This window comes from Semicossyphus pulcher, unplaced genomic scaffold (assembly GCF_022749685.1).
Source record: "Semicossyphus pulcher isolate SPU_LCO1_2020_fin unplaced genomic scaffold, fSemPul1.0.p SCAF_16, whole genome shotgun sequence".
Classification (NCBI taxonomy): domain Eukaryota; kingdom Metazoa; phylum Chordata; class Actinopteri; order Labriformes; family Labridae; genus Semicossyphus; species Semicossyphus pulcher.
Genome location: NW_027211670.1, coordinates 16,419,890 through 16,446,945, shown reverse-complemented (window position 1 = coordinate 16,446,945; position 27,056 = coordinate 16,419,890). Strand labels below are relative to the sequence as shown.

Here is a 27,056-nt window from a genome sequence, read left to right as displayed (position 1 = left end):
CAGTTGACATTTCGAACCAACTTTATGATCACATTACACTTCATTGACTTCATTGGACAATCCTTGAAGGTATGGCTAAATCAATAAAGCAAGTATTTTAGCGGTATGTAAACATTGCTTAATAGTTTAATAGTATCAGACACCGTAACATTCGCCACAAGCTAAACACGTCATCACTTTCAGATGTGTGGATGTTCCGGTGAGCTCGTGTACAAATCGCGATCACGTCACAACCGGTTTGTGAACAACAAAATACATGAAGCCATTTTCTTGGATAACATTTCTTTACATTTATAGATACAATTTTCTAAGATACAGAAAACCTACATCAGTACTCAAAGTCTCCAACACATTAATTTGCTCCCATTCAACGTGACAACTACAGAGATATTACAAAATATAATCTATTAAGCAAATATTTCTACCAAATCTTGTTTGGTTAATTATAATTCTTATTATTAGGTAATGATATTTTACTTGTTAAAATATTCTCCCAATCCAGAAACAAAGAAGCAACATATTATTCTATAACTGTGGGAGTCGCACAATCTTTCACTGACGTACAGTATCTCACCTTTCCCTTAACTTTTGTTGCTTTTCAAAGCTACATTCATATTCGTTAGACTTAGAAGACATGGGAAGGGTCGCTAACAAGGTGCCCAACGATCGTGAGAAGGCATGCTTTTCAAATAAACATCTTTGGATGGAAACAGACCTACAATTGTTGGGATAATTCAACATTTCATTAACCCCAAAATAAATTTAACTTGTAATTTCCAACATTATTTTATAGGGAGCATTTATAGTTCTCTTTTTTTCCTCATCCCACCCTCTGTCGACTCTTAAAATAAATCTAGAGTTTAAAAACCTGAAGAAAGTCAATCAGGCACTGAGTTTTGGGCAAAGAAGTGAGGGAGTTGTTGGTTCTGCTGCCATGGCACAGCAACCGTTCTCACTTCTTTCTAAGGCAGTGTTTCATTATGTGGATCAGTCATACGCGCACACATCTCCCTGGACCTGACGTGTGTTCTCTCTGCATGCTCCAGTCACAGCACATGTTGCTACTGTCCCTCTTGCCTCTGTTGGATTCTCCCCTGAAGAAGATTCCAAGCTTTCAGTACCTTTAAAATAAAAGACGAACATTACATTATTACAAACAAACAAAACAGCCTCAAACAGATGATTTCGTGAGAGTCTGACCTGCTTCCCGGTGACCTCTGGCTCCCACAGCGTGCTCAGCACCACGTTGGCGTGCTCTACTTGCTTAGCGTTGGACCACTGGCTCTGCAATCTGCGCAGGGCGTCGTCTGTGTTCACGCCGTCTCGCTCGGTTATCCTCAACACTGCCTGAAAGGAGAGGCAAAACAAGGTAAATCACACATTGGTTTGTGCTGCCCTGCTTTATCGTCAGTTTTACTCTAACTGGGGCCATAATTTACAAAATGAATGAAATTATCCTGTATTGAAGAAGAATTCATTTATTAGAAAACATGTTTCCTGAGGTAATAAAAGTTGGATCCTTCTTAAAGGAGCAGTTCGCCCCTGGAAAAAGCCACTGTCAGTCAAAGCTGGTGTTCTCTGTAATCAATAGAAGCAATAATATTTGAAATTGGCACCATAGCTGTGGAGAAAGTTGTACAAACAGCTTGTGGTTTCGCCCATTCTACATTCCTACAACACCCACATGCATTGCGCCCCTCCCTCTGAAACGGCCCAGCGAGAGACGCTGGAGTGAAATACTACCGTCTCGCTGCAGGCAATGGCTCAGAGCGGTACAGAATCCGAAATACCACGAGAATATACCGGTGGATCGTCTAAAAAATCTTCAGGTCTGCAGTCTACATTTCAAACCTGACGATTTTGAACGACACATGACATCGGAGCCAGGCGTCCTAGATTGAGGAAGTGTAGTCTGGCAGAGGTTTTCCAGGGCCCATTGGAGAAGCGGATAGCGTCCTCCAAAGGCACAAAGCAAAATTGCATTTTTTTCCTACTATAATGGCATTAACTCCCCATGATAGCATGATAGAACTGAGGTTGAAAAGCAGCGAACTGGCCCTTTAAGACCAGTAGAGCCCCCTGCTGGCCAATAGAGAGAATGCAGGTCCAGGGTACTTTTGTATTGGCTTCACTCATTAAACCACAGGCTACTTCTACTACTATTATACAGTCTGTGGTTAGAGCCAGTGTGTGTAGAATAACTTTGGCAGCCTCTGGTGGTTGTACACAGAAAATACACTATTATAGCAGACAGCAATGCACAATGATATCCACACAAACCAGAAAATCAAGAAACTGTCTTATCACTGGGTTTATTATGCAAATTGTTGCTGCAGTCTGTAGTCACTGCTTTCACTGAGGAATACTGATACAGCAACCTCCTTGTGCCACACATAATAATGAACATAGTGTACAGTAAAATCCTCTAACAGTCAGCGATGGGATGTGAGAGGTAGCTGATGTATCGCCTTACAGTCACTTAAGCTTGCGTGCCTCCCTGTTTGTCACTTTAAGGAATGCAGGTACAAACCTCCTCCTCGGGGATGACAGTGACCCAGATCTCGTGCACCATGTCTGTCCAGCCGGCCTCCAGTAAAACGGCTGCATCCATCACACAAACCTGTTTACCTGTAAAGAGCACAGAATCACATTAACACTGGAGAATTCTCTTCTAGTACACAACAAGGGCACTGTTGTCTACCTTGTATACTTATAAATGTCCGCACATTACCTTCCTCTCTTGCTTGGCTGATTCTCTTCTTCACCAGAAGTGCAATCTCCGGCCATACAATGTTTGTCAGGGCTTTTAACCGCTCCTACATGAAGAACAGCATGTTTGTTAAACGCACCAGTCTCTCATGTTAATTTGCAAAGTGCTGAAATTCTAACGTGTCATATTACCGGGTTTCCAAACACCTTCCTTCCCAACGCACGTCTGTTGATGGTTTTATCTTCATTCAGAAGATCTGAAAGTGACAAAAACAACCTTCATCATTGCACTGCAAAACATCAGATTTCATGTACTATAACATCTATAAGACAACATGCAAATCAAGGTAGTGGGCAACCTATGAATGTGAATTATGTCCTCTAATGTACAATGGGGCGGCTGTGGCTCAGTGGTAGAGTCGGTCGTCTTTCAATCGGAAGGTCGGAGGTTCGATCCCCAGGCTACATGTCGAAGTGTGCTTGGGCAAGACACTGAATCCCAAATTACTCCCGCTGGCATAGCCAACGGGTATGAACGTGTTATCTGATTGACAGTTGGGCACTTTACGTAGCAGCCTCTGCCATCAGTGTGTGAATGGGTGAATGTGATATGTAGTGTAAAAGCAGCTTTGAGTGGTCGCAAAGACTAGAAAAGCGCTATATAAGTACAGTCCATTTACCATTTACCATTTACATGTGTTGATGGTCGATTTTTGTCACTCACATATTGATGTCAAAATGAATGACAAAATTGTAATACTTGCCCCCACTACCATAAAATTTGGTTTTTCGATCCATTTTTCTTCATCTGAAAAGTGGGCTTACACAGACGATGACGCTATCATCTGGCTAAAGCTTCGTCACGATCGCCAGTGCAGCCGCCATCATGACAACAATCAACGTTACTGTAGGCTGAGGTCAACTACCGCATCAGTAGCTAGAAGGACTGCAAACTCGACATGGCGAAAACAGATGGTAGGCTGTAATTTGCGTATGTTTTTAATGTGTGTTAAATGAAAACAAATTGAAATAGTGTTGTAATAACTGCTTCTTACCAGGGTTATTATGGTTAATGAAAACTAAAACGACTAAAACTAACACTGAAAAAATAAATTTGTGAACTGAAAGAAAAATAAAAATGACAACAGTTCAACACAAACTAAAACTAAATAGAATTGCAGGTAAAATTATCTTATTTTAGTTGCACTTTGTCCTATTCTCTTTGACGAGAGACACTGGCCTAATAAAAAGAACTTACAATGAAGACGACACAGACACATGCATTCTTTCATCCTACTTTTTTCAGCTTCTAAAACGAGTTACTTTCTCAAAATAAAATTAAAACTACTTATGAACTCTTAAACTAACTAAAACTAAACTGACATCAAAAACCAAACAGAGGGACTAAATAAAAATAAAAACTAATGGAAATTTCAAAACTATAATAACGCTGTGTCTTATATTCTGGATATTACGGTATATCAGGATTATCTTTTACTCTCAAAGCCTTCAAAGTAAAATCAGGAAGTCAGAGAAACTGCTCTGTAGGTGTCTGAGGAATCAGTGTGATTGAGTTTTTAAACAAGGATACATTTTAGAAAATTATCCTGAAAAAGATGTAAGTGCTGTTGATGCTTTTGAGAGGATTGGTGTAGGAGTTATGGCCTTTCAAATTTGTTATTTTGACCTCATGCTATTAGCGCTCCATTAGCCTGTCACTGGGCCAACTGCCAGAAGACATCCCGTCAACTTACATCAAAATCAAATCAGAGACATCGTGACTGTGACCTTTACTTACTACACTGCACTCATGTCAATCGCTTATGTTTTAAAATACTAAAAAAAAACTACAAACAAGATGTGTATGAATGACACATCTCAAGCCACATACTTCAACCCTTCTAACAACTACATGCCTCTAAAGCAGATCTCTTCCTCACCTGACCCAAATTCTTCCAGCACCCTGTGATAAGCTGCCGTGCCGGGCTGGTACACCTCGTGTCCCAACTTGTCGCAGTCAATCCGGACGGCGCCCAGAGCCTCCAGCCGCTTGGCGATGGAGCTCTTTCCGCTGCCGCTGCCCCCCGTAAGGCCAATCACGTATGGAAGGGGAGGGAGATGGGATGTGTCCTAGTGCGGAGGAAACAGGAACAAAATACAGCAGCACTAAAGATTACAGCATGAAGAATTAATGGGTTAAGGTGATTATAGTATTAAAGGGTTTATTTGCCCTGGCAGGTGAAATATACCCTCCTCCCTAACTGCAGTGTAGCTCACTGTCTCTCTGATAACACAGTAATAATACCTCCTACCACCTACTTCCTAACACATTTTAACCTAGTAGGTTGCTTAAGACAAGACATTGTACTTTGGCTCATGCTGGAAAGAAAGCTGTTATTTTTTACCTAAATGAAACAGCTCCTATTAGAACAGTTACACATTAAAGTTTGACCCTTGTTTTGAAAAGCTCAGCTGCCATTTTTTGTGTGACAACACCAATTCCCTTCCTACTTATCCCTCCTGTTATGTTACGGGCGTGTGTAGGAAATGTAGGAAAAATAGTTTAAAGTATTTTTTCAGTGTGAAACTTCTTCTGCTGGCCTTAGTTTGGTGTTATCACCATTTAAAATTAAAATAGTTCATCTCATGTATATGCAACCCCTCCTGCATGTTTATATCACACAGGTACTGTTGGGGTCAGTTTGACCCGGCAGTGAAAGTGGAATGAATTTCATTCTTTGCAAATGTGAGACATAAGGTATTTCCTACTCACTCGCACCATATTTTACCGCAATAACACACACAACCGCATGCAGGCACGCAGACACACACACGCATTCATGTCAAAGAATTGTGAAACACAGTGGTCCTCGTCCCCCAATATACGTCAGGCAACACTGTCTTTACAAAACATAATACAGGCAGTGCCAGGGCGCACCTGAATCGCAGTGACTCGTGTCACAGACGTCAGCTCGTCATTCTTAATTCAATACAGAAAATCCTTCCGGAAATGACTAATCTAAAAGGGAGAAGTGGAAAGAGCCGAATGAAATGTATTTGGGCTCCACAAGTCGAATAATGAATCAACAGCGTGTGGGATGCAGAAACAGGCCGGCCGTTATTTCGAGCCACCATCTCTCTGGAGACATTTCACACTTTCATCATCTTCTAATTTGACTTGATTTAACTAACCAAGTCAATTTGACGCTGAACAGAAGAGGTGCCTTATCTGTTTAACAACATCACCCCATGAGGGAAAATGTAAAAAAAAAATACATGTTCTGTAAAATGAATGTATTTTATATGTAAGTTACTGTTATGTGTATAGAGTTTTGTGTGTAGGTGTCTCTCTCTCTCTTGCTCTCTTCTCCCTTTGTCCTGCAGGTGAGAAGTGGAAGATTGGCTGCCACCTGTGAGCTCCAGAAGAGGTGTGGATTGGCTCACACTCCAGCCAATTAGCCAATCAGAGACGGAGGGCACCATTTTAAAAGCCTCTCTTTTGCTTTGTTCGGCCCTTTTTTGCTTGGCTGTCTAAGATGGTTTGTGGTGGGGAGGTAGAGCTGAGCTACAATGAACATAAAAAATAGTTTGAACATGTATTTTTTTGACTAAAAAAAACAAGTGTATTATCCTAATGGGACGATGATATATAAAACATTATTGCTGTCCCTGACAAATGAACACAACAGGAGGGCTAAAGGCTGCAGGAAATTCTGCAGTTCAAATTAAATGTGTTGCTTCAGTGAGTGATTAAAAATCAAACTCACTTTAGCGCACAAATTGACAATCTTCCTCTTCTTCAGCACACACTCTTTAAAAACTTTAATGAAAGTTGCATGACTATAATACACCATGATTAGCATCCTTCAATCCCTAATTAAAATCTCCTATCAATGACCTACTTTAGGAGGGGTAAGAAGGGTGCCCAGAAGACGAGAGCGTAAACTGGAGGAGCTGATCTTCTCCTCCTCTATCTCAGTGTGGTGGGCGTCTTTAAGCAGCTGGATTTCATGGAGGACGAGAGCTGGAAGGCCCTGATTTAGGAAGCAGAAATCACAACACAAAAATCATATATGTGCTCATGTGAAGCTAGGCTACGTTCAAATGTATTAAAACCAATGACTTCCTCGGCTCTCCCAGGACTAAAATTTGCTATAGAAGTCAGTTTTCTTTTAACAAGTTGCAGTAAAATTCTTTTTAAAAGCAATGGATGAAAATAACGCTCATTGATTCTCAGAGTAGAAGCTAGCATCAGAGATTAATTTAGATAGAAGATAAGATAAACTTTTACTGTTGTAGGCCTGTGTAACATGATGTCAGCTTCCTTACATTCTCAATTCGTTTCCTGTTGACGGCCTCGCCTCCCTTTCTAGTCTCCTCGCTAACCACAATGCACTGCAGCAAGGGGTCGACCACGGACACTCCATAGGGGTCATCAAGGGGCACTATCTCCACCTGCAAGGAGGGTCTGATGTCCTGCAGGAACTCCCGTAGTTTCTCGACACGCAGCGAGTAAGGCTGGACCAGCTCTTTCAGCACTTTTTCTAAATGGATATAAGACAATTAGCCTCAGAAATCTTACATGATACACATACCAATAATAAAGTACTTACTTTTCAGCATTGCTTGGTCACACACACCAATAAGGAACCGTCTGTTGGCTAGCAGGCATGAGATGTTAAGTAGTGTCTTGTGGGCCCCGTGCAGCCGGTCAAACGTCCCTCCTACCACCACATCACTGTAGGTTTCCAAGGGTTCTGCCTTTTCCTCAGGCTCCTTCACGCCTTCCTCTTCCTCCTGCAGCGTCATCATCTGTGGGTGAAGCAGCACCGAGCGCAGGCTGGGGCTGCACACATAGCAGTGGCCTGTGTACCTCTGCAAACACTGTGTAACCTGATGGGTCTGACCTGGGTCCTGCAGAGGAAAGTCTGTTAGCACCACCTCCGGGGAGTGGGACAGAGGCTGTGGTGTGGGGAAGGGGGAGTTTGGTATAGTGGTCCCGCTGCGGACATTGGTCAGCAGAACACGAACATCAAGGTGGCCGCAAACATCGGCTGCATTGCTGTAAAGGCGGGAAATGAGTGTTGACAGGTCCACTACTGGTGGGATGAAAACTGGTCGAGGTTGGCTCCCGCTTCCCAGGTTCAGCCCCGGGTGGAGGTGGACGTAAAGCGTGCGCTCTACACGCTCTGCAGCTGAGCTGAGGACTGGAGCAATACGCAAGGGAAGGGTGTGGAGAGGAGACGTCAGCACAAGGATGCCCGTGCTGAACATGGACATGTTACTGCCTGATATCGGAGGGAATCACAGTCTTACGCGGTAACAGAGGAGGTGCAGTGAGGGTGTGGGTGAACACTGCAGAAGGAGACGCACAGAAAACTGTATCAGCTCAAAGACTGGAAGAAAATAAAGACAGTTCTAATAGTTGCATATTTAATTGTATTGGTAATTTTTTTCCTGATAATAAATACTACTGATACCGACACACTTCATACATTGATAAACTAAAAACAGCTATCCTATGCACTTATCATAATGTTTCTAGGCGATGCTGCTTTGTTGTGCCAATGCCTAGAAGGGCTTTAATAAAAATAAGAGATTAAAACAGTTACTAAAAGACACTACCTGTCTGGCACTTTTAAAATACATTTTTTAAATCATGTTTTTTACTGTTGCAACACTAGCAACTTAACTGCAGCTATCTACAGACTATCATTATGCTATTGTTTGTAGTTACTGCTCCACTGTTTAAATTAGGGAGTAGCCAGAGAACGACTACACGAGACATACTATAATTAACATACCTGGAGAGACTCTATGGGCCTTCTGTAATATCTATCTGCTGTATCGGGTTGCAACAATAGATTGATTTATTAATCTTGACAAATGCTCTGTGATTAAATTCCTCCCTTCTGCTGATGTTGCAACGCATTCGTTACATTGTATCAAGTAAACATTGTGACAATACAACGCTTTAACACATGACATTGTGCCTGTGGCAATTCATGTCTGGAATTTCCACACAGGACAAGTAACTTCGCAAATGTTGCAGTATAAACCTGAACACACTATTGGTCGAACTTTCAGCCATTGTGCAATCACATATAATGTTTAAACGTGGAAAGAACAGTAAATTAACTTAATTTAAGACGAAAGTTGATCAATATTTTGACACTATTGCTGGCTAGCTAGCTGCTGTCAACTGGGAAACGTGACATGACAGCCGTAAAATATGAAGCAATGTCCTTTTTTTGCATAAACACCTGACAGCTGGAGCTGTAATGAACTTATCTGTATGTCAAAGTCGTAGCTAACTAACTCTTAGTACTACCTTCACATTGCCTGTACAAAAATACAATAAAAAAATCGTCTGCAAAGTAATTCTGCAGGAACGAATTAAAAATCCGCAAAGAAGCGATGATGATGTTACTTATAACTCTGCAATAAAGGAGCAGTCTGTATTTTGCTATAAACAATATTTGATACATAATTGTTGACAATCAGGCAGAGGCAGCCCTGCAATTTAGCTTGAGTTTACCTGTGTCGAGCAAATCTAAAGCGACGTGAAGAACGGATCAATAATGCTGAATATAAGCAGGTCTGTGTTTACATATCTACTGAATGGATCGTCGTCCTGGTAATCTTCAACGAGTTACTGTCTTATCCAGTCCACTCCAGCCCAAATAGCTAAGCACCCACTGGTGGTGGAAGTCACTCACACATGAAATGGGTTGGATAATCACGTGACATTCTACATGCGCTCTGATTGGTTGAGGGAACAGCTGTGGTGTCTGGGATATGTAGTCGTTTAACAACCAGGGAAACGAATGTTTTCCTCTAAAATGTTCTTTATTGTTTTGCTTTTGTGTCTTGATGTAGTGTATCAGCAGTTGAAACATTGAAACATTAAGTTATGTTAAAACATACAATATTAAATAGAAAAAGGGCTTTAATCCACTATAATGAGGTGTGTGTCCTATTTGTCCAAGTGGGTATTGACATCTGACACTGATTTGAGGACACTAGGTCACATGACATGGCAGCTATAGAAAAAAACAACATAATTTTTCCATAGAAATATTAAAATAAAATAATAGCAGCTGTTTATTGTGTGAATTCAGTTGGATAAAATGATACATTATATGAAAAAAAGATTGGTTCTGCTTTATACAACTTTGAATTAGTTATGTGATCGGTCTACATCCAGCTTGACTGATCCATGATGGATGCAATTTTCTTTAGCTATCTCTCTCTCTCTTTCTGACTGGTTCTTTCTTTAGTAATTTCTACCAGCTAAAAATAATGGAAGCTTAAAAGAGGAAATCAGATTTGAATATTTATTTCTAAATGGTGCACTGGTGAGGAAATTGCCGATCAGCAATCTGTTTATCTAAAAATGTAACATGGCATTATAAACATTTGTTTAGAATACATTGAATCTGTAGCATCACAGACTTGTGTATGACACTGATTGTGAAAACATTGTTAAAGATGTGATGCATTTAAAATAACTTATTTATACTTAAAAGGCTGTTAAGAAATGAATATGTATTCATAAAAGAGAATATACAGCAATCACAAAGACAGAGGCAAACAACCACTGTAGCAGAACATTTTTAATTTTCAATTTATACTTTGAGGCCAACAATTTGTTTTTACAAAAATAATAAAAAAAAGGAATTAGGTGTTATCTTAGTACTGTATAAAGAGTTGCATGACGAAGCCCTGGGGTTAGCTGGGCAGAGGCGTTGCATAATTAGCAAAAAAGAACATCAACACAAGTAAAAACAAAAGATTCAAGTAAAAAGTCACAATGAAGTCACATTAAAGCCTGGTGGCAATTCTTGGAAAGTAAGACTTATGCTGGGTTTTACTTTCGATCAGAGGAGTCAAACTGAATCACTCTCCTAACACTGTCGTCCTCTCCAAGACGGTATTTGACAGCAATGCGGTTGTTTAGACTTTCAGAAAATCCTGCTTGTTACTGAAATGTGTGAGGAGTTTAAATCAAGTGTGAAATTCTTGATGGGGAGCCTGCAGCGTCAGGCATGACATCTTCAGTGGATGTACATTTGTGAAAATGGGCAGATACCTTTTGTTCAGTTTAACTCCCCTGCTCTACATAAAGCCTGTTCAAAATATATTAATTTACTTTCTTATCGCTGGTGCTTTCACTGGCAGCCGTGTCATAATGGCACTTCTCCACACATCGCCTCGGAAACCATCCCCTCACACGCTCCCCCGCTGTCGGCAAAGTAGAAAGACAGAAAGCTGTTACATATTTGTCACAGTAGATTTAAACTCGATTCAAATCATAGAAAAAAAATCTCATCTCACCTCTCATTTGATCATCGCTCAAAGCTTTGTCACCATACATCCACCATCTAAAGAACAAATATAACAAGAATGTAAACAATGCAGTTTTGTCCATTAATCATGGTTCATTAAACAATGCAGACCTCTAAACAAACAACTCACTTAGTTCCACGAGTGGCCAGGATCGTGTCGCCCTTTTTCAGGGGGATCCTGGGCTCCTCGGTGCACGGGGTTCTGAAGAAGGTCTGGAGACCTTTACTCAGAGGGCAGCAAGCTCCATTATAGTCCTCCACAGAGCGGTACTGAACCTGCTGGCCAAGGCATAAAACAATCTGATTATTCTACTGCCTTAACCACAACCTATGTTCAGACAAGTTACAGGTGTGTGCTTATAAGCTAATTAAATTACAACTTTTGACAACACTTCTAACAGTCTATACACACCGATCAGCTATAACATTATGACTGCTGCCAGGTTGAGAATTATGGCCGTGTCAAGTATGTGGATTGTGGTGTGTCACGATACAAATTTGGTACTTACACTTCTCACTCGTTTATCAGCTTTCTGCTTCAGTTGCTCGATCTGTTTTGAGAGGAACAACACAATTAAAGTCACCATGGTTTGACGATGTTACCTTTGTCTCTGAAATGTATCAAGGGTAGGAAAATACATCCTTCTACTATGAAAAGATAAGTTAATATAATAAAACATACAAACGGCGCATAAGAATGGCTATTTAAAAATAGGTTACCCAACAAGACTCAAAGGTTAACCTACAGTTAAGGTGTGCTGGTGACACTTGGGATGGACTGGCCAATCGATGCCATCACCCTTGGGCGTCCCTGACCACGTGAAAACTTGTTTGAAGTTCAGCCAGCGGCTGCCGAGGTCGTACGGGAAGATGAACTCCTCCCCTGTTTGGTAGTGCTGTATTCTGTCTTTGGCCTAGCGGAGAGGCAGAGGGAAAAGAAGTGCGTGTGTCAAAGGGACCTGATGTTTCTCATCATACTCTATTGGACTGGCAAATGATTCTTTGAAAGTTTAATAGCTTCATGTCATGTGACATCCTTCAATATTGCTTGAATGAAAAAGCACTTTGACTTCCTAGTTTAACATTTGAAATCAGGTAAGAAATATAAAAAGTCATCTGATCTTAAATTACTCTAAAATCACAAAGAGTCGTAACTAAACAGAGTCACTGGAATCAAAGACACATCCTCACCTTTTCCTCGATCCAAGACTCGATCGAGGTCTTATTCCGAAGGATGACTTTCATCTGAAAGGGACAAAACATTTCATTACCAGAGTTGCTTTATATTTTCTTTATCAGGGACTTGATTGTTGCAGTACTGATCTCATTAACATGCCCTTAACCTAAAGTTTGGACAGCTGCAATCATTGTGTACATTTCTCTCTTGTATAAATCAGTGTTTCTTTTTGTATTTTGTTCCTGTTTTAATTTCACTTCACAATTTACACAATTGATATCTCAGTGTTTGAAAATCAAAATGAACAGAGTGAGCTGATAGAATGATTTTAAGTATTTGCTAATGAGGTAGGAGGAAATTTTGAAAAGCAAAACGTGATTTCATCCTTAAATAGGGCTGTCATGGTAACGGCATGACTGCTATACCGCGGTTATTAGACGCCAGCCGCGGGGTGGTCCCTTTGACCGTCATCGCCGCCTTTTTATTTTTAAATATAGACCCGGTGATGTTGCTAGGTATGCGTCCACCGTCTCTGGCGCATTCAAATCTAAAGGGACGCAGGAAACTTACTATCCAGTTTACTCATCCACAACCATATCAACATGATACACACCACGTGTTTTTGACTTTGTGCAATATTTTAGTACAAAAACGTCCTTTACTTTGAGCTGTTGTAACAAGTGAATTTCCCCCAATGGGGGATCAATAAAGTGTATCTTATCTTATCTTATCCATACTTCCCAGGGACGCACCTCATGTTTCCATACAGAACGATACATTATGAACACAGTTGTTTTAAAAATCATAGTCAAGAGAAACCTTGCTGTCAGAGCACTGCTGTTTAAACCCTCTGCGCATCTAATCGGCGCAGAAGAGCCTGTGTGCAGTCTCGCAACATGATAGTTCAGCCGCTACAACAACAACTAGCCCGTCACCACGGATTTTATTGCAACAAATAAGGATACAAACTTAGTAGTGATAATAAACTTGCGTTTCCATCGCGTGGGGACGCGCTGTAGTGAAATAAACAAAACACACTCTCGCAGCTGGCTGAACAGGGTGTTAGTGTTTCACTACAGTTAGAAAAATTCTGTACCGTCACAGCCCTTTCCTCAATACTTGTCACAATATTTTGATTGGTCGGTTTTCACAAAAATACTTTGAACACATGCACATTTCTCAAGGCTAATGATAAATATCATAGTCAGTAGCAAGCTCCTTGTGTAAACTGAATGAAGACCTTAAAAAATGTACCTGTATGACGAAAAGCATGCCAACAGCAATAGTGGTGCCAAGTGCCAAGCCTAAGGCAAAGAGTGTGGCAGCGAAAGCGGGCACACTGAAGGGCATGAGGGGCTGGAACTGACGCACAGCACTCATGTCAATCTTCACAGTGCTCCAACCAAATGATATCTGCAGTGAAGGGAGAAGAAAACAGTAACATCAGTATCAAACATCCTGCCTGGAGAGAAGCTGTTTGTGCAACAGGCATGGTGTGGTGGGATTAATGAGACTGCTGACCCTCTCATACAGCTGTGTGTACATGGTCATGATGAAGATGATGGCGGCGTGTGAGCAGCCGAGCGGAGCCAGCAGCAGGAAGCTGGTGAAGTAGGCGTGGTTCAGGTGGCCGCAGCAGTTGTTGATCCAAGGGCAGTGGTGGTCCATCTTCATCACGCACCTGGTGGGAGGGGAGGCAGAGGAGGAGAGGAGTGCTGGGGGAACTGACTGGTTGTTAGGGAGGACACAGAGTGACACGTTCATAAGCAGGACACACTGGATGTTTTTAGCAGAAGAAATAGAGCAACATCACAGGGATGATGGTGCTCTATTTAACATCATATGGGGAGATAATGCGACTCTGCGCAGAGACTTTACAGCACTGTGTGGGCTGAAATAAGAGGGACAAGCCACGTGCACGCACAAGCTAGCTCTAATTTGGTGTGCCTGAAATATACAAGTGATTATCTATTTATAGTCGCTCAGTCTGTGGGCTCTAATTTACTTTAGGTGAAAGATAGCCCACCCTTACGTTTGGGATAAATGTAGTTACCTGTTACACTTGCGACAATGGTGGGATCTTGGGGCCTTATGTCCTTGGCACACTCTGCAGTACTGTAGGTACTGGGCATCCAGTTGACTCTCCTGTGACGGGACAAACAAGTCAATACGTCACTTGAAGTTACATCTTTATGATGACTTGGTCCCACCTTGTTCTTGACATTATTTCCAGAAAAAAAGACAAGCGACAGATATGTTAAGTCTAACTGAGGGTCCTTACTGGTTTCCATCCAAGAGGGATGTATCCAGGTCCAACAAACATAGCGTTGAAGTAGTTGTAGAGGATGAGGACAGTCCAGTTGAGGAGCATGATGAAGTTAATGCTGCCACCTGTAGTGTCCAGCGGCCAGTACCAGATAATGGAGTCCAGAACTGCCATGGTGGAGCATATAGCAATGACAGAAAGGGCTATGACTGGACCCCAGTGGCACAATCTACGAACCTCATGGAGGTTCTGAAACGTCACAAAGGTTGACAGGAAGTTCATCTTTTCGCAGCAAAGTTAGAAGTAGTATTTTGGCTGTTGAGTTCCTGAAATGTATAACAGAGCTTCAGTGTCGAGTGTTACTTTCTTCCTCTGCTATCTTGCAAAGTCAGCGGTGCGGACGATGCACATGTTTTTCCTCGTCTTCTGAGTACCCAGCAACTGGCTTGGTCTTGGGTCACTGGGGCTCTCTGTGTCCCATTGGTCCTTCCCCTGGAAAAGAGCAGCATCCTCTCCTACCGATCTTTGGAGCACACTATCCTTGTGAGCGACTCAAATTCCCCATCTGAAAGAAAAAGGGAGGGAGGGAGACTTTTTAAAACATCAGACCAACACTTTTCAACTGTGAAATACTAACAGTGCCATCAGCACGCTCTGCTGTTAACTGTAAACTGTCCCACATCTGTAGTTATCTGGTTTCATAATTTAAATATAAAGAACCGTAATAGTTTGAATGATACACCTCTTCTGTGCGGCCAATAAACACACCAACTACACCCAGTGAGCTTGATTGTTTATTGATTGTTCCTTTTTTATATATTTTGTCTTTCACATCTTAGTCACTGCCAAATTTAACTATTGTCGATCAAGAACTTTCATAAACTTCAACAAGTAGTTTAACAGCTTATGGCTTTTTAAAGTAAGGTACTACATGTGAGAAACATAATATAGCGTTACATTCCCAAAGCAGACAGTGCTGCATTTCTACACAAAGGACTTATTAGATACAGAGCCAAAGCATCTATTCAACAGCGACCCAACTAATTAGCTTATGTTACCAAGCTAGCTAATTTACGTCAAGAAGAAAAAAAAACATCGCAAATAATTATTGCATGCAACCGCAAACAATATCAAACATCAAGACATGCGAGACCACAGAGTTGAAAAAATGTACGAGGTATTTTACGTGTTGATTTCGGTTAGCACTATGCTAACGTTAGCTTGTTAGTTAGCTTGATCGCTAGCTTGACAAGACTCAGGTATCAGGCTGGATTAACGTTACTGCCAAGGACAGCAAAAGGGAAAATATTGCATCTTAACAATATAACAAATACTTACGGTTACACGCACACTCATAATTTTTATGAATGGAGAATAAAACTGTCACTTTAAAAAAGGAACCTGGCCACTTCCTTGGTTTTTTTCTTTAATTTCTTCTGTGTACAGATAGGAACCTTTCTCGTGGTGTCTCAGAAACTATTACCCTCAACCCTTGTTGGCACTTTTAAACATAATAAATGTCTTACTCAACAGTCACAGAGCAGAAAAAATACAAACAATTATTAACATTCAATAAAAATAAAGGGACTTATATTTTATATCTACTACCTGTACCATTTTTAGTCTCCTTAAAAATAAAAGTCCAGTTTCTCGCCGGACATATTTTACTGCGACTCAAGGAAGGGACTCCATTCGAGCCTTGTTATTATTATTCTCAGCTAACTGTCAAACCTAAAGCACCTGTTTTAAACTCAAACGCCAAGATGTCTTCAGACTTTGAAGCTTACGAACAGGACTTTAGTACCATTACAGCAGAAATAACTAACAAAGTTGGCAAAATTCCCAAACTAAGTGGAGGTAAGAGTTTAATGTATTAGCTGGAATCGCTGAGCTGGAGCTAGCTATCAGTTAGCTGGCATTTCACAGCTGAGAAGGCTAGCTAACGGTAGCCTACAGTTCTTATTGTGTTATTTTATCAATTTGTCATATTTGTTTGAGTAATTTATCGCACTAAATGTAGAAACACGGCTTGTGTATGCAATTGAATATTATGTAAAATGACATATCACGTGTTGCTTGCTTGTCTAATAGCTTGATATGACTTTAATGTGTTTAGCCTGTGTGAAAATGTGTAACACTGAGCTCAGAGTCAAATAACATCTTTTTTCCGGTAGTGGAGGTTACGTGGAGTCTTATATACGACTTTCTCTATCAGCTGTCAACCTTTGGTCACTTTTATTATGGTTAGTTAATGGGCCTATTACTTGAACATGTTCAAATGGATGGATAGTAAATGAAATTCACTGGTAACACATTTTCTACCCCTTGGTTTACCACACAGGGCTTCATTTCATATTGTTAGATGATGGAAACAAGGATTTTTTGCTTTTACATGCATGTACATAACTGAGTGCATAAATAAGGAGGCGGATGAATGAAACACATTCTCTAACTCTGCCGTGTTAAAAATAGTCTTCAAATGCAAGTAGCCATTCAGCCAAGTCAATATTTGTTGTGATTTTTAAAATGTTGCTTGAATAGAGATTTTTTTTCCCCTTTTGTTCTCCACCTGCACACATCCATGCAGTCAGAGGACTGGTTTCAGGTTGCTTAGTATTTCCTTGATTGTGCAGATGCATTATTAAAGTACCTGGCAACCAAGTTGTTTTACTAACCGTTACGGGCAACTTCACGTTTAATCCACACACTGTGGATTAAGACAATAACGAGGAGAGAGAGGCAGAGAAGATCAATCTGATTTGAATTTTTCGCACACGGTTTTTAGCATGTCACAGTAGGAAAAGCACACGTGTATTCCATTTAGCTGCTTCAGTTTCATGGTCCTGGTTGTGTGTTTCTGTATCTATGGTTGTGTGCACGCTGACTGCCTGTCATGGCTTTCTCAGACACCAGAATAGAACAGAACCATTGTTAAAGTTATTAATAACACCTGTGCTTTTCCGCCTGTTAGAAGAAAGACTGACTGAAAGCACGTACTGTGATGCTCAGTGTGTTACATAAAATAAAATAATAGGCACAACTGTGTACCCATTTCCACAATTTTAAGATAATATGTAACACAATGGCAACAAATGCAGCCGTTTCAAGTTAAGATATGGGAGAGATAGAACACTTGTAGGGCTGCTATGCTGACAGGTAGGAGTCTAGTGTCACAAGCTGCAGTCTGTCACAGAGGAAAAGTCATTCGCGCTTATAAAAGTTGTAATACAGCTTAACTTCTAGTCCACTCCTCTATGTGTATATATATATATATATATATATATATATATATGTATTAAATTGAGGTCACAAAATAATATGAATAAGTAAGAATAACAAAATACAGACGCGTAATAACTTAAGTCGAGCAGTGTTTCTCTCTGTTGAGTCAATGCAACAGTTTCCCAGCTTGTTTCCATTCAGTGATTGTTACCATTACAATTACCACATTGTATTTCACATTTTTACTCACACCCACTTTCGTCCTGTCCAATATATGACTCCTTTTTTCTGCCACATCTGTATTAAACAGACATCACACTAAGTATCAATGTTCACACAGTTATGCACTGAAGCTTTTGCTTATAAGTGTGAAGGCCTTTTCTTATTTACACAGGTCAAACGCAGGTTTTCGCAATGCCCATACAACCTTACAATCTGTAATTGTACTATATGTCCGTGCTTACAATCACATTTGGAAGTCGAGGTAAAATTGTCATTGAGTTACATATTTCTTAATGTTCTTAATATGTGCAGCATATTTCAATATTACAGCCATTTAAAAAAAATTGTGTAATCAAATTGGTTTTCAGTTTCAGATAATATGTGACAGATTTATGTCCAATAAGGAAGGCAAATGACCGTGAGTCTGCAACTTACATGTTGGGACATTTAAAGCTTGGGTTAAAGAAAACAATCTGTACCAACCCGAGTACAGAGTTCACAGTTTAAATACTTAACATTTAATGCATTAAAGTGCTTAGTGATAATAGATAGCCTAAACCAGGAATGGGATATATGCAATAATGTGTGCTCCTTTTCCATGACAGACACTTTGGGTTGTTATAAAAGAAAAGCACAGGTGTTACTTACTAATAATTTATTACACGTCTCTGTTAAAGCTCCTGTGAGGAGTTTTTTGCGGGTTATGAAACAGACTGAAATTAATTCTGATGCGTCTATATGAGCTACAAAGGCAAACCAGACCATCAGTGACAAGATTGATTATTTCTGTATAGTTTTTAATGCCTGAAACTGCTGTTGGGGGGGGTAGGTGTCAGACGAAGCGATTAACTGCACGCTTTCTTTGATTACATTTTCCAGGGCTAAAATTTAAAGTGAGTGATGCGTTTGACTGTTAAAGAAAGACTTATTGTTAAAAACTGCCACTTGAGCATGTACAGGACAGAATCAGAGAGAGATAAGAGGTACGTCTTTGTCCACAGGGGGCGCCAAATCAACACAAACCTAAAATTCCTCACAGGAGCTTTAAGTAAGGCACAGGAAGGGACACCACATTCTCTCGAATTCGTTTCCTTCGGTCCCGATCAGACCTGCAAAACGCACACACTGCACTGCCTTTTCTGTTGAAGCCTACGGTTAAAAAAAGAGCAGCTTGCTGTGCCTTTTTTTCCCGATTGTTAAGGCAACCACCGAATCATTAACTGTCATTAACCTAACCGTTATTTTGTAAACTGACAGAAGGCCCGCCTCTCCATTCATCTGATTGGACAATGACAAAAAACGGCCATGACGTCGGGCGCTTTTCTGCTTTGAGTTGAGTTTTTTCAACTCGAAGCGCTCAGAGCGTTTCCTTAAAAACGCAAGGTGCCAGGAATACAAAAGCAGCGCGCAAAAAGCGTCCCTCTCATTGAAAACGCCCACATAAAAGTCGCCCCCAGCTGCTAAAACGTGTTCTGTCTGACATGGAGGCTGAGTTTTTCCAGTGAAGGGAAAGTAGCCTGTGTATAACATTTTAAAGTTTGCAGACATGTATTTAGCTCCAATAACACTATTTCCCTCTCCTGGGGCGCTAAATACAATCAGGACGTATCATATGGCCAAACTCAAATTTTCCAGCAAAGGTTGCTTTTGCCTTTATTTGATAGGGTAGCTGAGGAGAGACAGGAAATGTGGGGAGGAGAGAAGGGGGGATGATGTGCACTAAATGATCACAGACCAGGAGTGCACCAATCAGTGCATCGAGGACTGTAGCCTCTGTACATTGGGCATAAATGTACAGGGGTTACATAATATAATAAGGCATTACATATTATATAATGGGCTCCTGTAGCCTCAATGCCAAAACTAGTTGACTAGCTCTTGCAGTAGTTAGTTTTCAGTTGTGCTAAAAAGTGCCTCCAACCTGCACTTGGAACATTTATCTCTTCCTCTGGACTCAGACTCGCTCATTGGTTTTTTTTTCAAAGGGCACAAAAACCTCGGCTGACTGAATATTTCTGGTTTGGAATTGGCATCTTTGAAGATTCATGGCAGCCCATTCCACACTGTAATTCCACATTGCTGCCTCTCGCCATCTGTTGACTGTGTCACAGTAAGCCCATATGAATATGTACAAAGCCAGGAAACACATTACAACCATAAGTAGCTGCTCATTGTCGTCTGCCACCAACAGAATAGTTTACAGTTGAATTTCAATTCCCTTCCTTCTCATTAGGGTTTTTTCTTTTTTCCTTTCTTAAGTCCTTCTGGCTCTTCTTCCTGAAGTGGCTGGATTTTGCCCGTGGTTTGACTGCGCTCTATTTAATACATTAATATAACTCCAGACAAAGGGCTTTTGTCACAGCTGTTGTTGTAGCTCTCTATTTTACATGTGCACAATTGCTGATAATGGCCAGGGCATGTGGAAAAATTGTCCTTGACTGTCTTCATTCATGTGACAATCAAATGAATGCGTGTTTTATATATTTATTTGTTCCCATTCCGGAAAAATCAGGAATACAATGAAACGTTAGGCCCTTTTTCCGAGAAACATAAATGTCATTCCTCTCCCACCATTGACTCATGATGGCGCGCGATTGCCTGTCAATCACTGCAACTCAAATATACAGAATTTTTCTCAAGTAAAGAAAATATTTGGCAAGCTGCTTCTTCTTCTTCTTTTTTTTGGCTTTCTATTGTGTACAAAACTCCTCATCCGCCCGTCAGCAGGTTGTAGTCTTGGTAAATATCCATACATATTTCACAGCCCTGCAGCTCGGGCCTGAGTTTGAGCAAGAAAGCACCATCGCACCTCTCAGTGAATCGCCTCTGGCTGTTTACTGTGTAGGCTGCTGGGTTGGACACAGGTTTTAAAAATGAATTTGAGGACTGGGCAAAAGGTAACGTTGGCCCACGGTGACTGAGAAATGAAGATCTCGGCCTTGTTTTCTTACGTTATTACAGTCCTACAGCTGATAAGCTGGTGATGGAAGTTCTGTTTAATTATTGAACAAATTTAAAGCTCTTCCAGATTGATTTGGGTGTTTTTTCTGTTAAATTAATTTAAATTTAAAGATGCAATCTCCAAGATTTCATTGTTTGGGCTCATGAGTGCCTCCTACTGGCGATAATCGGATATTAAGAGGACACTCTTCCCAATTTAACCAGACGTCTACGGCTTGCTCCTTTTGTCGTGGTTCTAACTCTTGATTTTCCTCACTTTCGTTTGTAAACTGTCTTCATCTGAACGTCTAATTTGTTTCTTTTTCTCTGGATTTTCACTTATTTTTGAAGTTGTATCTGTAGTCATCCATCTTTTCTTTGTTTGTTCATCCATAGTAGATTACAGAAACCGGAAGTGCAGCCGCTTAGCTCCGCCTACCCTCTCTGGCAGACCAATCACTGCTGGGTGATGGAAAATGCGTCACTAACTGGGCGCCGCTTGTGATTTTTTTTCCACAAACGTCGCCACAGACACCCAGTCTGTAATACTGCAAATGCAAAGGCTTTCATCAGTGGGCCACAGACTCGCCATTGCGTTACCTCATTTGGCAATAGATAGTGATGTGACCGACATTTAGGCTATTTAAACGTTCAAGATTGTTACTTTAACTACAAATTATAAGAATTTATCTAAAAGGATGTTATCTTAAAAGATACTAAAATTAATCACACATCAAAATGTGTTGCTCTTTTTAGGACTAGAGCTAATTTACAAAGATTGGCTGTCTTTTTAGAGATGCTAAGTGCTATTGTTTTCTGGCAGTTCAAGTCCAACCTCAGTGTAGGTCTGCAGTATTTACTCCTGAGTTTTGTAGGTTTAGGTAAACCAGTGTTGTATTTCAGTTGGACTTCAAGGACCTTTGCAAAACCAACCAGGATGATGTGTAATATTTGATATTTTTTGCACAAGGCCAATTTATGTATGTATGTATGTATGTATTGTAAGATTTAAAAATTAAGCCTGAAAGTAGTGACAAGGTAAACCTTGGTGTGCGAAGGTGTGAATTCTGTCACACATGCGGCATTTGGCATCTCCCGGATCCCTGCTAAACTGAGCTTTCAATAAGTATTCAAGCTGGAAAGTGACACAGTGAAGGAAACTTGAACCACACAGTATACTAAATGTGATTGATTCCTTTTTCTTTTTTGTGTGTGTTTTGCATTTATTTTGTTGACATTGACACTTCAGTAGTCTACTAGCACTTGGAGGCAGGTACATCTGGCTGTAGATGTTCTCCTTGATATATTTATGATTGTGGTCAATTTAGACAAAGTTTGACTGGTTTCATTTGTTATTTCACGTCTTTTATTGTATTATAGTCACGTATCCTGTATCCCGTATTATGTTTATATGTATGGCTGCTCATTGTTCGTCAGAAACTTTGTTAATATGCTGCTGCCTGTCTAGGCCAACACGGTCTGAAAAAAGGGATTTTTAATCTCAAGATCTTTTTTCCTGGTCAATTAAAGGTTAAATAAAATTTAAAAAAAAAGTCTCCCCCACAATTTAGTCAACGTATAGGCAATGGAGGAGTTCCTCACAGATGGACATTGTTACCAGTGCTAAGACACTTTGTCTCTGTGAGGTTTAATTAACAGTGACATCCTAAGTCGCTGTGTGACTGACGTTCACTCTCTAACGTATTCAGTAAATTTCCATTTAGAATAAAATGCTTAAGTTTCTTTACTGAATGCTTAATTAGTTTACTAAGCCGATTAGTGTGAAGTGTTTATATATATGTGTGCACTGTATAGACTTATTATAAAATATGAATGTGGAACATGCAGAGAATTTCATTGGTCACCTGGACACTTGACATGATCTGAGCCATTGTTCATGTAAGGGAATGTATAGTGATGTATAGCTCACTATCCATTATCCCGCTTATTACACGGCTATTTACGTAAGACATCAATAATTTGACACAAAATATTGATTTGGAAATTATTTTATTAATTGACAAATGATTCATTTTCAGTTTTCAGTTTAAAAATATTCTGTTACACTCACAGTGAGAGCTGCGTCCATAGCAACAGTTAACTCTTTAGCCTTCTTAAAGTGAGCTAAGCTAGCTGTTTTTACTCAACATTTCCACTGATGGTGACACTGTGAATGGTGTTCTGTTTAGTTTTTACTTTGTGTGCCGTCTTCAGGTTTGTAGATCATCGTCTACAGGTTTTGCGTCTTTTAACCTTTATTGTTTTCTCTCCACTGCTTTCGTCAGTTTTTTTTTTTTTCAAACATACCGGACTTCTTATAGCGGATTGATATGATTACAGTTATTCCTCCAGATTCTGTGGTTTGAGCCGCATCCCTAGCAACGGTCTGTTCTTCATAGCAACGGTCTGTAATCGAGAAATAGCAGACAGCAACAACTCTGTTACTTAACTTATACTGTCAGCTCTGTATTTCGGTTGGAACTACTTTTTTTTGGTAAAGAAAATTTAGAAGAAAACTGAGGTTATAAAATCATAGAGTCTGACCAGAAAAAAAAAACATACAACATTTAATTAATGGAAAATAGAGAAGGTAAGCTCAAATATTAGTGTGAATGTTTAATAAATGTTTCTTGATAATAATAATAATAATAATTACTTAATTTATATAGCACCTTTTAAGATGTTTACAAAGTGCTTTGACGGACAAAGCAAAGGCAGGAAGATTACAGAATACAGAGTAGATTACAGAGAATTCAACAATAGGCCAGAACAAAATGCAAACGCAAAAAGTCAACAAGAATAAAAGCAAATAAAAAGAATAACTCAGATTTCAAAAGTAGTAGCAGTAAAAGTAATAAAGCAATACAAATTAAGAGATAAAGGAATAAAAGTGTGAAAAGAAAGAAAAAGATTTAAAAAGACGACGTCACATAAGAGGAAAATATCAGATGAAAAGATTTAGAACGGTAAGATAAATAAAAGATGAACAAATAAGTAAATAAAAGCGATAAAGGACGAGAGGAGGACCTCCGAACAGATGAATAGATTAAAAGCATTTTAAAAACGCATTTAAAAAGGTGACATCATGTAAAAGTGAGAAAATGATATGGCTTAAACAATGATTTGGCTATCAACCTGTGACTACACCTAAAATTGAGGTATTCAAGCACATTAAGTTTCAGTGTATGTTGCTTGTTTTATGACGCCTGTTCACTAAATTCCGAGACCAGACCTCTACAATACATTCCAATAACTTCAAAGCCAAAGTGCTAATTTCGGAATAAAGACCAGATCTTATCGAACAGAAAAGAAGTGTTAATGTTGCCGCCTTAAACATCCACAGGACGTACTCCAGTTTACACGCTTCTTTGGAACCTCGAGCGAGTCGTAATGACTTTCAATGGGTAATGTGGAAGAGCAGCCACGGGGTGAGGCGCAGAACGGCGCGTTAGTCATTCTGAGTGCGACTCATACTTCTGGCAAGTGAGCAAAGCTGACACCTCCCTTCCCTTTGAGTTGGCACGAGGTGTCTCACTGCTCCTCAACAGAAACCAACAAAGGCCTCGTAGACGCCAATAACTAAGAGACATCAAATGTTGGCTCGTCGTGTAGAGAGAATGTGTAAATATATCTTCAAATGTGTCCTCGTGTGTTGTTTTCTCCCAGTCTCTTTTCTTTCTCTCTCCCCCTCTCTTCCCCCGTTGCGGGGGAGTTAGGTTGTTGTCATGAAGCGCTGTTCCTCTGTCGGCTGATCAATATGTTGCTGTTTTTTTTCCCTTTCAGAGGAGAAGACACAGCTGGTTCTAAATGTCGACAAACAGCTTGAAGAAGTCAGAGAGTTGGTACGTCTTTGATCAGTAATTTTCTCCTCTTCCCATTTCCTAAATAATGAATTTGTGGAAAGAGGGAGGGGGCGATTTTCACCGGCACCAGACAACAGCACCTGCGTTATCCTGGTGGTGACATGACATGCAGACGCGCACACACAAACGCACACTTCACGTGGCGGAACGGAGGCTTCCTCCTCACATGATTACTTTCCACTAATCTGCTTTTAAGTGACACCTATGACACATTTCAAGCCATTATCTGGAGGTGGGAGTCTTCATGTTGCTGTTTAAGAATGAGCAAAGTCACCTGACAGAGACAAATTGTTGTCGCAGTTGTCTTGTTATGTCACAGTGATTAGATCCCTCCAAATCCGCCACGCAGAGATCTGTCTCGCCATACATCAAATGTACTTTTACTACATTCGCCGCGACATTGTTGGGCCTCTTCGTGTCACCGCAATGAAGGGGCCCTCATATTTGATTGTGTATTTATTTACAGAACAGCCTCCCTCCGTCGCGGCTTTTATCACAGCGGAGTGACGTGAGCGGGAGGCTTTTTCTTTTCACAATCAACACTGGAGCGTATTACAGTTAATGCTGCTCAAGTTTCTCATTTTAGGAAGTTTACAAGTCTTTTTTTAGACGTAGAAATGCTTAGATGCTAAGAGAAATATGATCGTTAGCGGATAAGGAGGCGTGTTAAAAGTACATATTTCACCAGGTTGCTACTTTAACAGTATGATGTAAAGAATACATTCTACAGCTGATTTTTTCTTCTCCACATTATTATCTAGATGTAGTTTTATTCTGACAGTAGAAAGAATATTTTAATGTATGTTAAATAAACTGTATTTCCTGCACGTTTCAGATGGAGCAGATGGACCTGGAGGTGCGTGAGATCCCCATCCAGAGCCGAGCCATGTACAACAGCAGGCTGAAGAGCTACAAGCAGGAGATGGAGAAGCTGGAGAAAGACTTTGTAAGTACTTTAACACCTGAATAAATCTTTGTTAACGGTTATTTAAAGTTGCAATCTCGAAGATTTTCATCTAAATAAGTCGCTATCTATCGCCGAATGAGGTTACACGATGGTGATTGAGCCTATGGCCCACTGATCTCTATTTACAGATTCTACATAGAAATGTAGAACCTGTAAGCAGGGACGTGGATTTCTGGGAAGGCAAGTGTTCTGTTTGAACTACGCTTGTAGTCCGAGTAATATTGAGCAATCACGTATCAGCAGGCTGCAGCGTATGCAGCCTTACGGCGGATCGTAAAATAGCTTCTTATTAATCTCTATAAACAGACATCTGCATGCTAACAGCTAACAATCCGTTCTAGATCTAAAATTTAACTTGACGCTGTGTCACGAAAGCTATTCAGCGTTCAGATTTCCCGACTCCCCCAAATGCATCATCGATCCGACTGCCGTTCAACAAACGAGCATTTTAAAAGTTTTCTTCTCCTCTTGAGGACAGACCCGACAAAGCTTGAATTTTTACTTCTTACTAATCTGCATCATGATGTTGAAATTTGGGCGAAGGTAAGACCCGTTAATAACAAAGAAATCACAAGAAGACGTTTTCTCTTTCTGTAACAATGCAGCACGTGGAAAAGGAAGTGTTGACGGGAAGTCGTTTATCGCTTACCACCCGGCACGTTCGTCTTGTCTCAGACTATAGCCGATGGGGTCCGAGATTGATGGCCCACTGATGAAAGCCTTTGCATTTGCAGTATTACGAAGTGGGTGTCTGGTGCGATGAAAAAATCACAAGCGGCGCCCAGTTAGTGACACGTTTTTGGGACGCGATGGCTGAACAAAGAAAGAAAAGATCGCTGACTACAGATACTTCAAAAATAAGTGAAAATCCAAAGAAAAAGAAACAAATATGACACTCAGATGAAGGCAAACAGTCTAAAAAGGAAAGCGACAGTCAGCGATGAAAATCAAGCGTTACAACCGAGCCAACCGTGGACGTCACACATGCAACACTGTCTGGATATCTGGGAAGTGTGCGCCCGCAATTACCGCCGAAGAAAACGAAACTAAAATCTTCGAGATTACAACTTTAACTACTGACTACAGTTAGATAGTCCATCATCAACATTTCTCAATCTAAGTTTTAGTCTGGCTTTAAGAAGAAAACGACTCTCTTTGCATTCGAGACACTAAAATTATAAGACGTCATCTCCATCATCCTTTGCACGTCCACAGTTAAGCCCCTTAACCAAACTCCCTCCCTCTCTCTCTCTTGATAACATATCTCCCTCACACGCACACCAGCAGCCCTCCGCTGAAGCACAGAGGTGCATCCGCCGAGGTTAATTCAGAGTTTGGATCT

The 27,056-nt window shown here is 40.4% G+C and overlaps 3 protein-coding genes across 7 annotated transcripts in view; 1 reads left to right on the top strand and 2 right to left on the bottom strand.

The window, feature by feature from the left end:
* Positions 1 to 3: 3 nt before the first annotated feature.
* Positions 4 to 9,368, bottom strand: coasy (CoA synthase). Its single transcript, XM_069664992.1, has 10 exons — positions 9,248 to 9,368; positions 7,323 to 8,064; positions 7,039 to 7,253; positions 6,612 to 6,743; positions 4,650 to 4,839; positions 2,902 to 2,966; positions 2,732 to 2,816; positions 2,531 to 2,628; positions 1,201 to 1,347; positions 4 to 1,121 (listed from the first exon to the last, which is right to left on the bottom strand). Exons 2-10 carry the CDS (start codon positions 7,987 to 7,989, stop codon positions 1,062 to 1,064), a joined length of 1,659 nt encoding a protein of 552 aa, XP_069521093.1. The 5' UTR covers positions 7,990 to 8,064; positions 9,248 to 9,368; the 3' UTR covers positions 4 to 1,061.
* Positions 9,369 to 10,307: 939 nt separating this feature from the next.
* Positions 10,308 to 15,930, bottom strand: zdhhc6 (zinc finger DHHC-type palmitoyltransferase 6). 2 transcript variants are annotated; one of them, XM_069664612.1, is made up of 11 exons: positions 15,839 to 15,930; positions 14,516 to 15,065; positions 14,288 to 14,379; positions 13,756 to 13,915; positions 13,489 to 13,647; positions 12,249 to 12,302; positions 11,804 to 11,971; positions 11,567 to 11,608; positions 11,188 to 11,336; positions 11,047 to 11,093; positions 10,308 to 10,953 (listed from the first exon to the last, which is right to left on the bottom strand). In XM_069664612.1, exons 2-11 carry the CDS (start codon positions 14,780 to 14,782, stop codon positions 10,853 to 10,855), a joined length of 1,239 nt encoding a protein of 412 aa, XP_069520713.1. In that variant the 5' UTR covers positions 14,783 to 15,065; positions 15,839 to 15,930; the 3' UTR covers positions 10,308 to 10,852. The 2 variants fall into 2 exon arrangements, with proteins under 2 accessions (XP_069520713.1, XP_069520714.1); XM_069664613.1 differs by having other exon boundaries at positions 11,188 to 11,333.
* A 254-nt stretch (positions 15,931 to 16,184) lies between these two features.
* vti1a (vesicle transport through interaction with t-SNAREs 1A) overlaps positions 16,185 to 27,056 on the top strand; it is a 138,406-nt gene continuing 127,534 nt past the window's right edge. For all 4 annotated transcript variants that reach the window (XM_069664456.1, XM_069664455.1, XM_069664458.1 and 1 more), the window contains exons 1-3: positions 16,185 to 16,357; positions 24,668 to 24,726; positions 25,583 to 25,693. In XM_069664456.1, the coding sequence (XP_069520557.1) occupies positions 16,264 to 16,357; positions 24,668 to 24,726; positions 25,583 to 25,693 (264 nt within the window). In that variant the 5' untranslated portion in view covers positions 16,185 to 16,263. The remainder of the gene's footprint in view (positions 16,358 to 24,667; positions 24,727 to 25,582; positions 25,694 to 27,056) is intronic.

Bases quoted from the DNA above. Each gene is read 5' to 3' on its own strand.
- coasy (XM_069664992.1), bottom strand. From the start codon at position 7,989: ATGTCCATGTTCAGCACGGGCATCCTTGTGCTGACGTCTCCTCTCCAC. The intron at 2,967-4,649 runs GTGAGGAAGAGA...TGTCACTTTCAG, and splicing joins GCTGGAAGAATTTGGGTCAG to ATCTTCTGAATGAAGATAAA. The intron at 2,817-2,901 runs GTAATATGACAC...TTCTTCATGTAG, and splicing joins GGAAGGTGTTTGGAAACCCG to GAGCGGTTAAAAGCCCTGAC.
- zdhhc6 (XM_069664612.1), bottom strand. From the start codon at position 14,782: ATGAACTTCCTGTCAACCTTTGTGACGTTTCAGAACCTCCATGAGGTT. The intron at 12,303-13,488 runs GTACATTTTTTA...TGTCCCTTTCAG, and splicing joins GCATGCTTTTCGTCATACAG to ATGAAAGTCATCCTTCGGAA. The intron at 10,954-11,046 runs GTGAGATGAGAT...CTTTGCCGACAG, and splicing joins GAGCGATGATCAAATGAGAG to CGGGGGAGCGTGTGAGGGGA.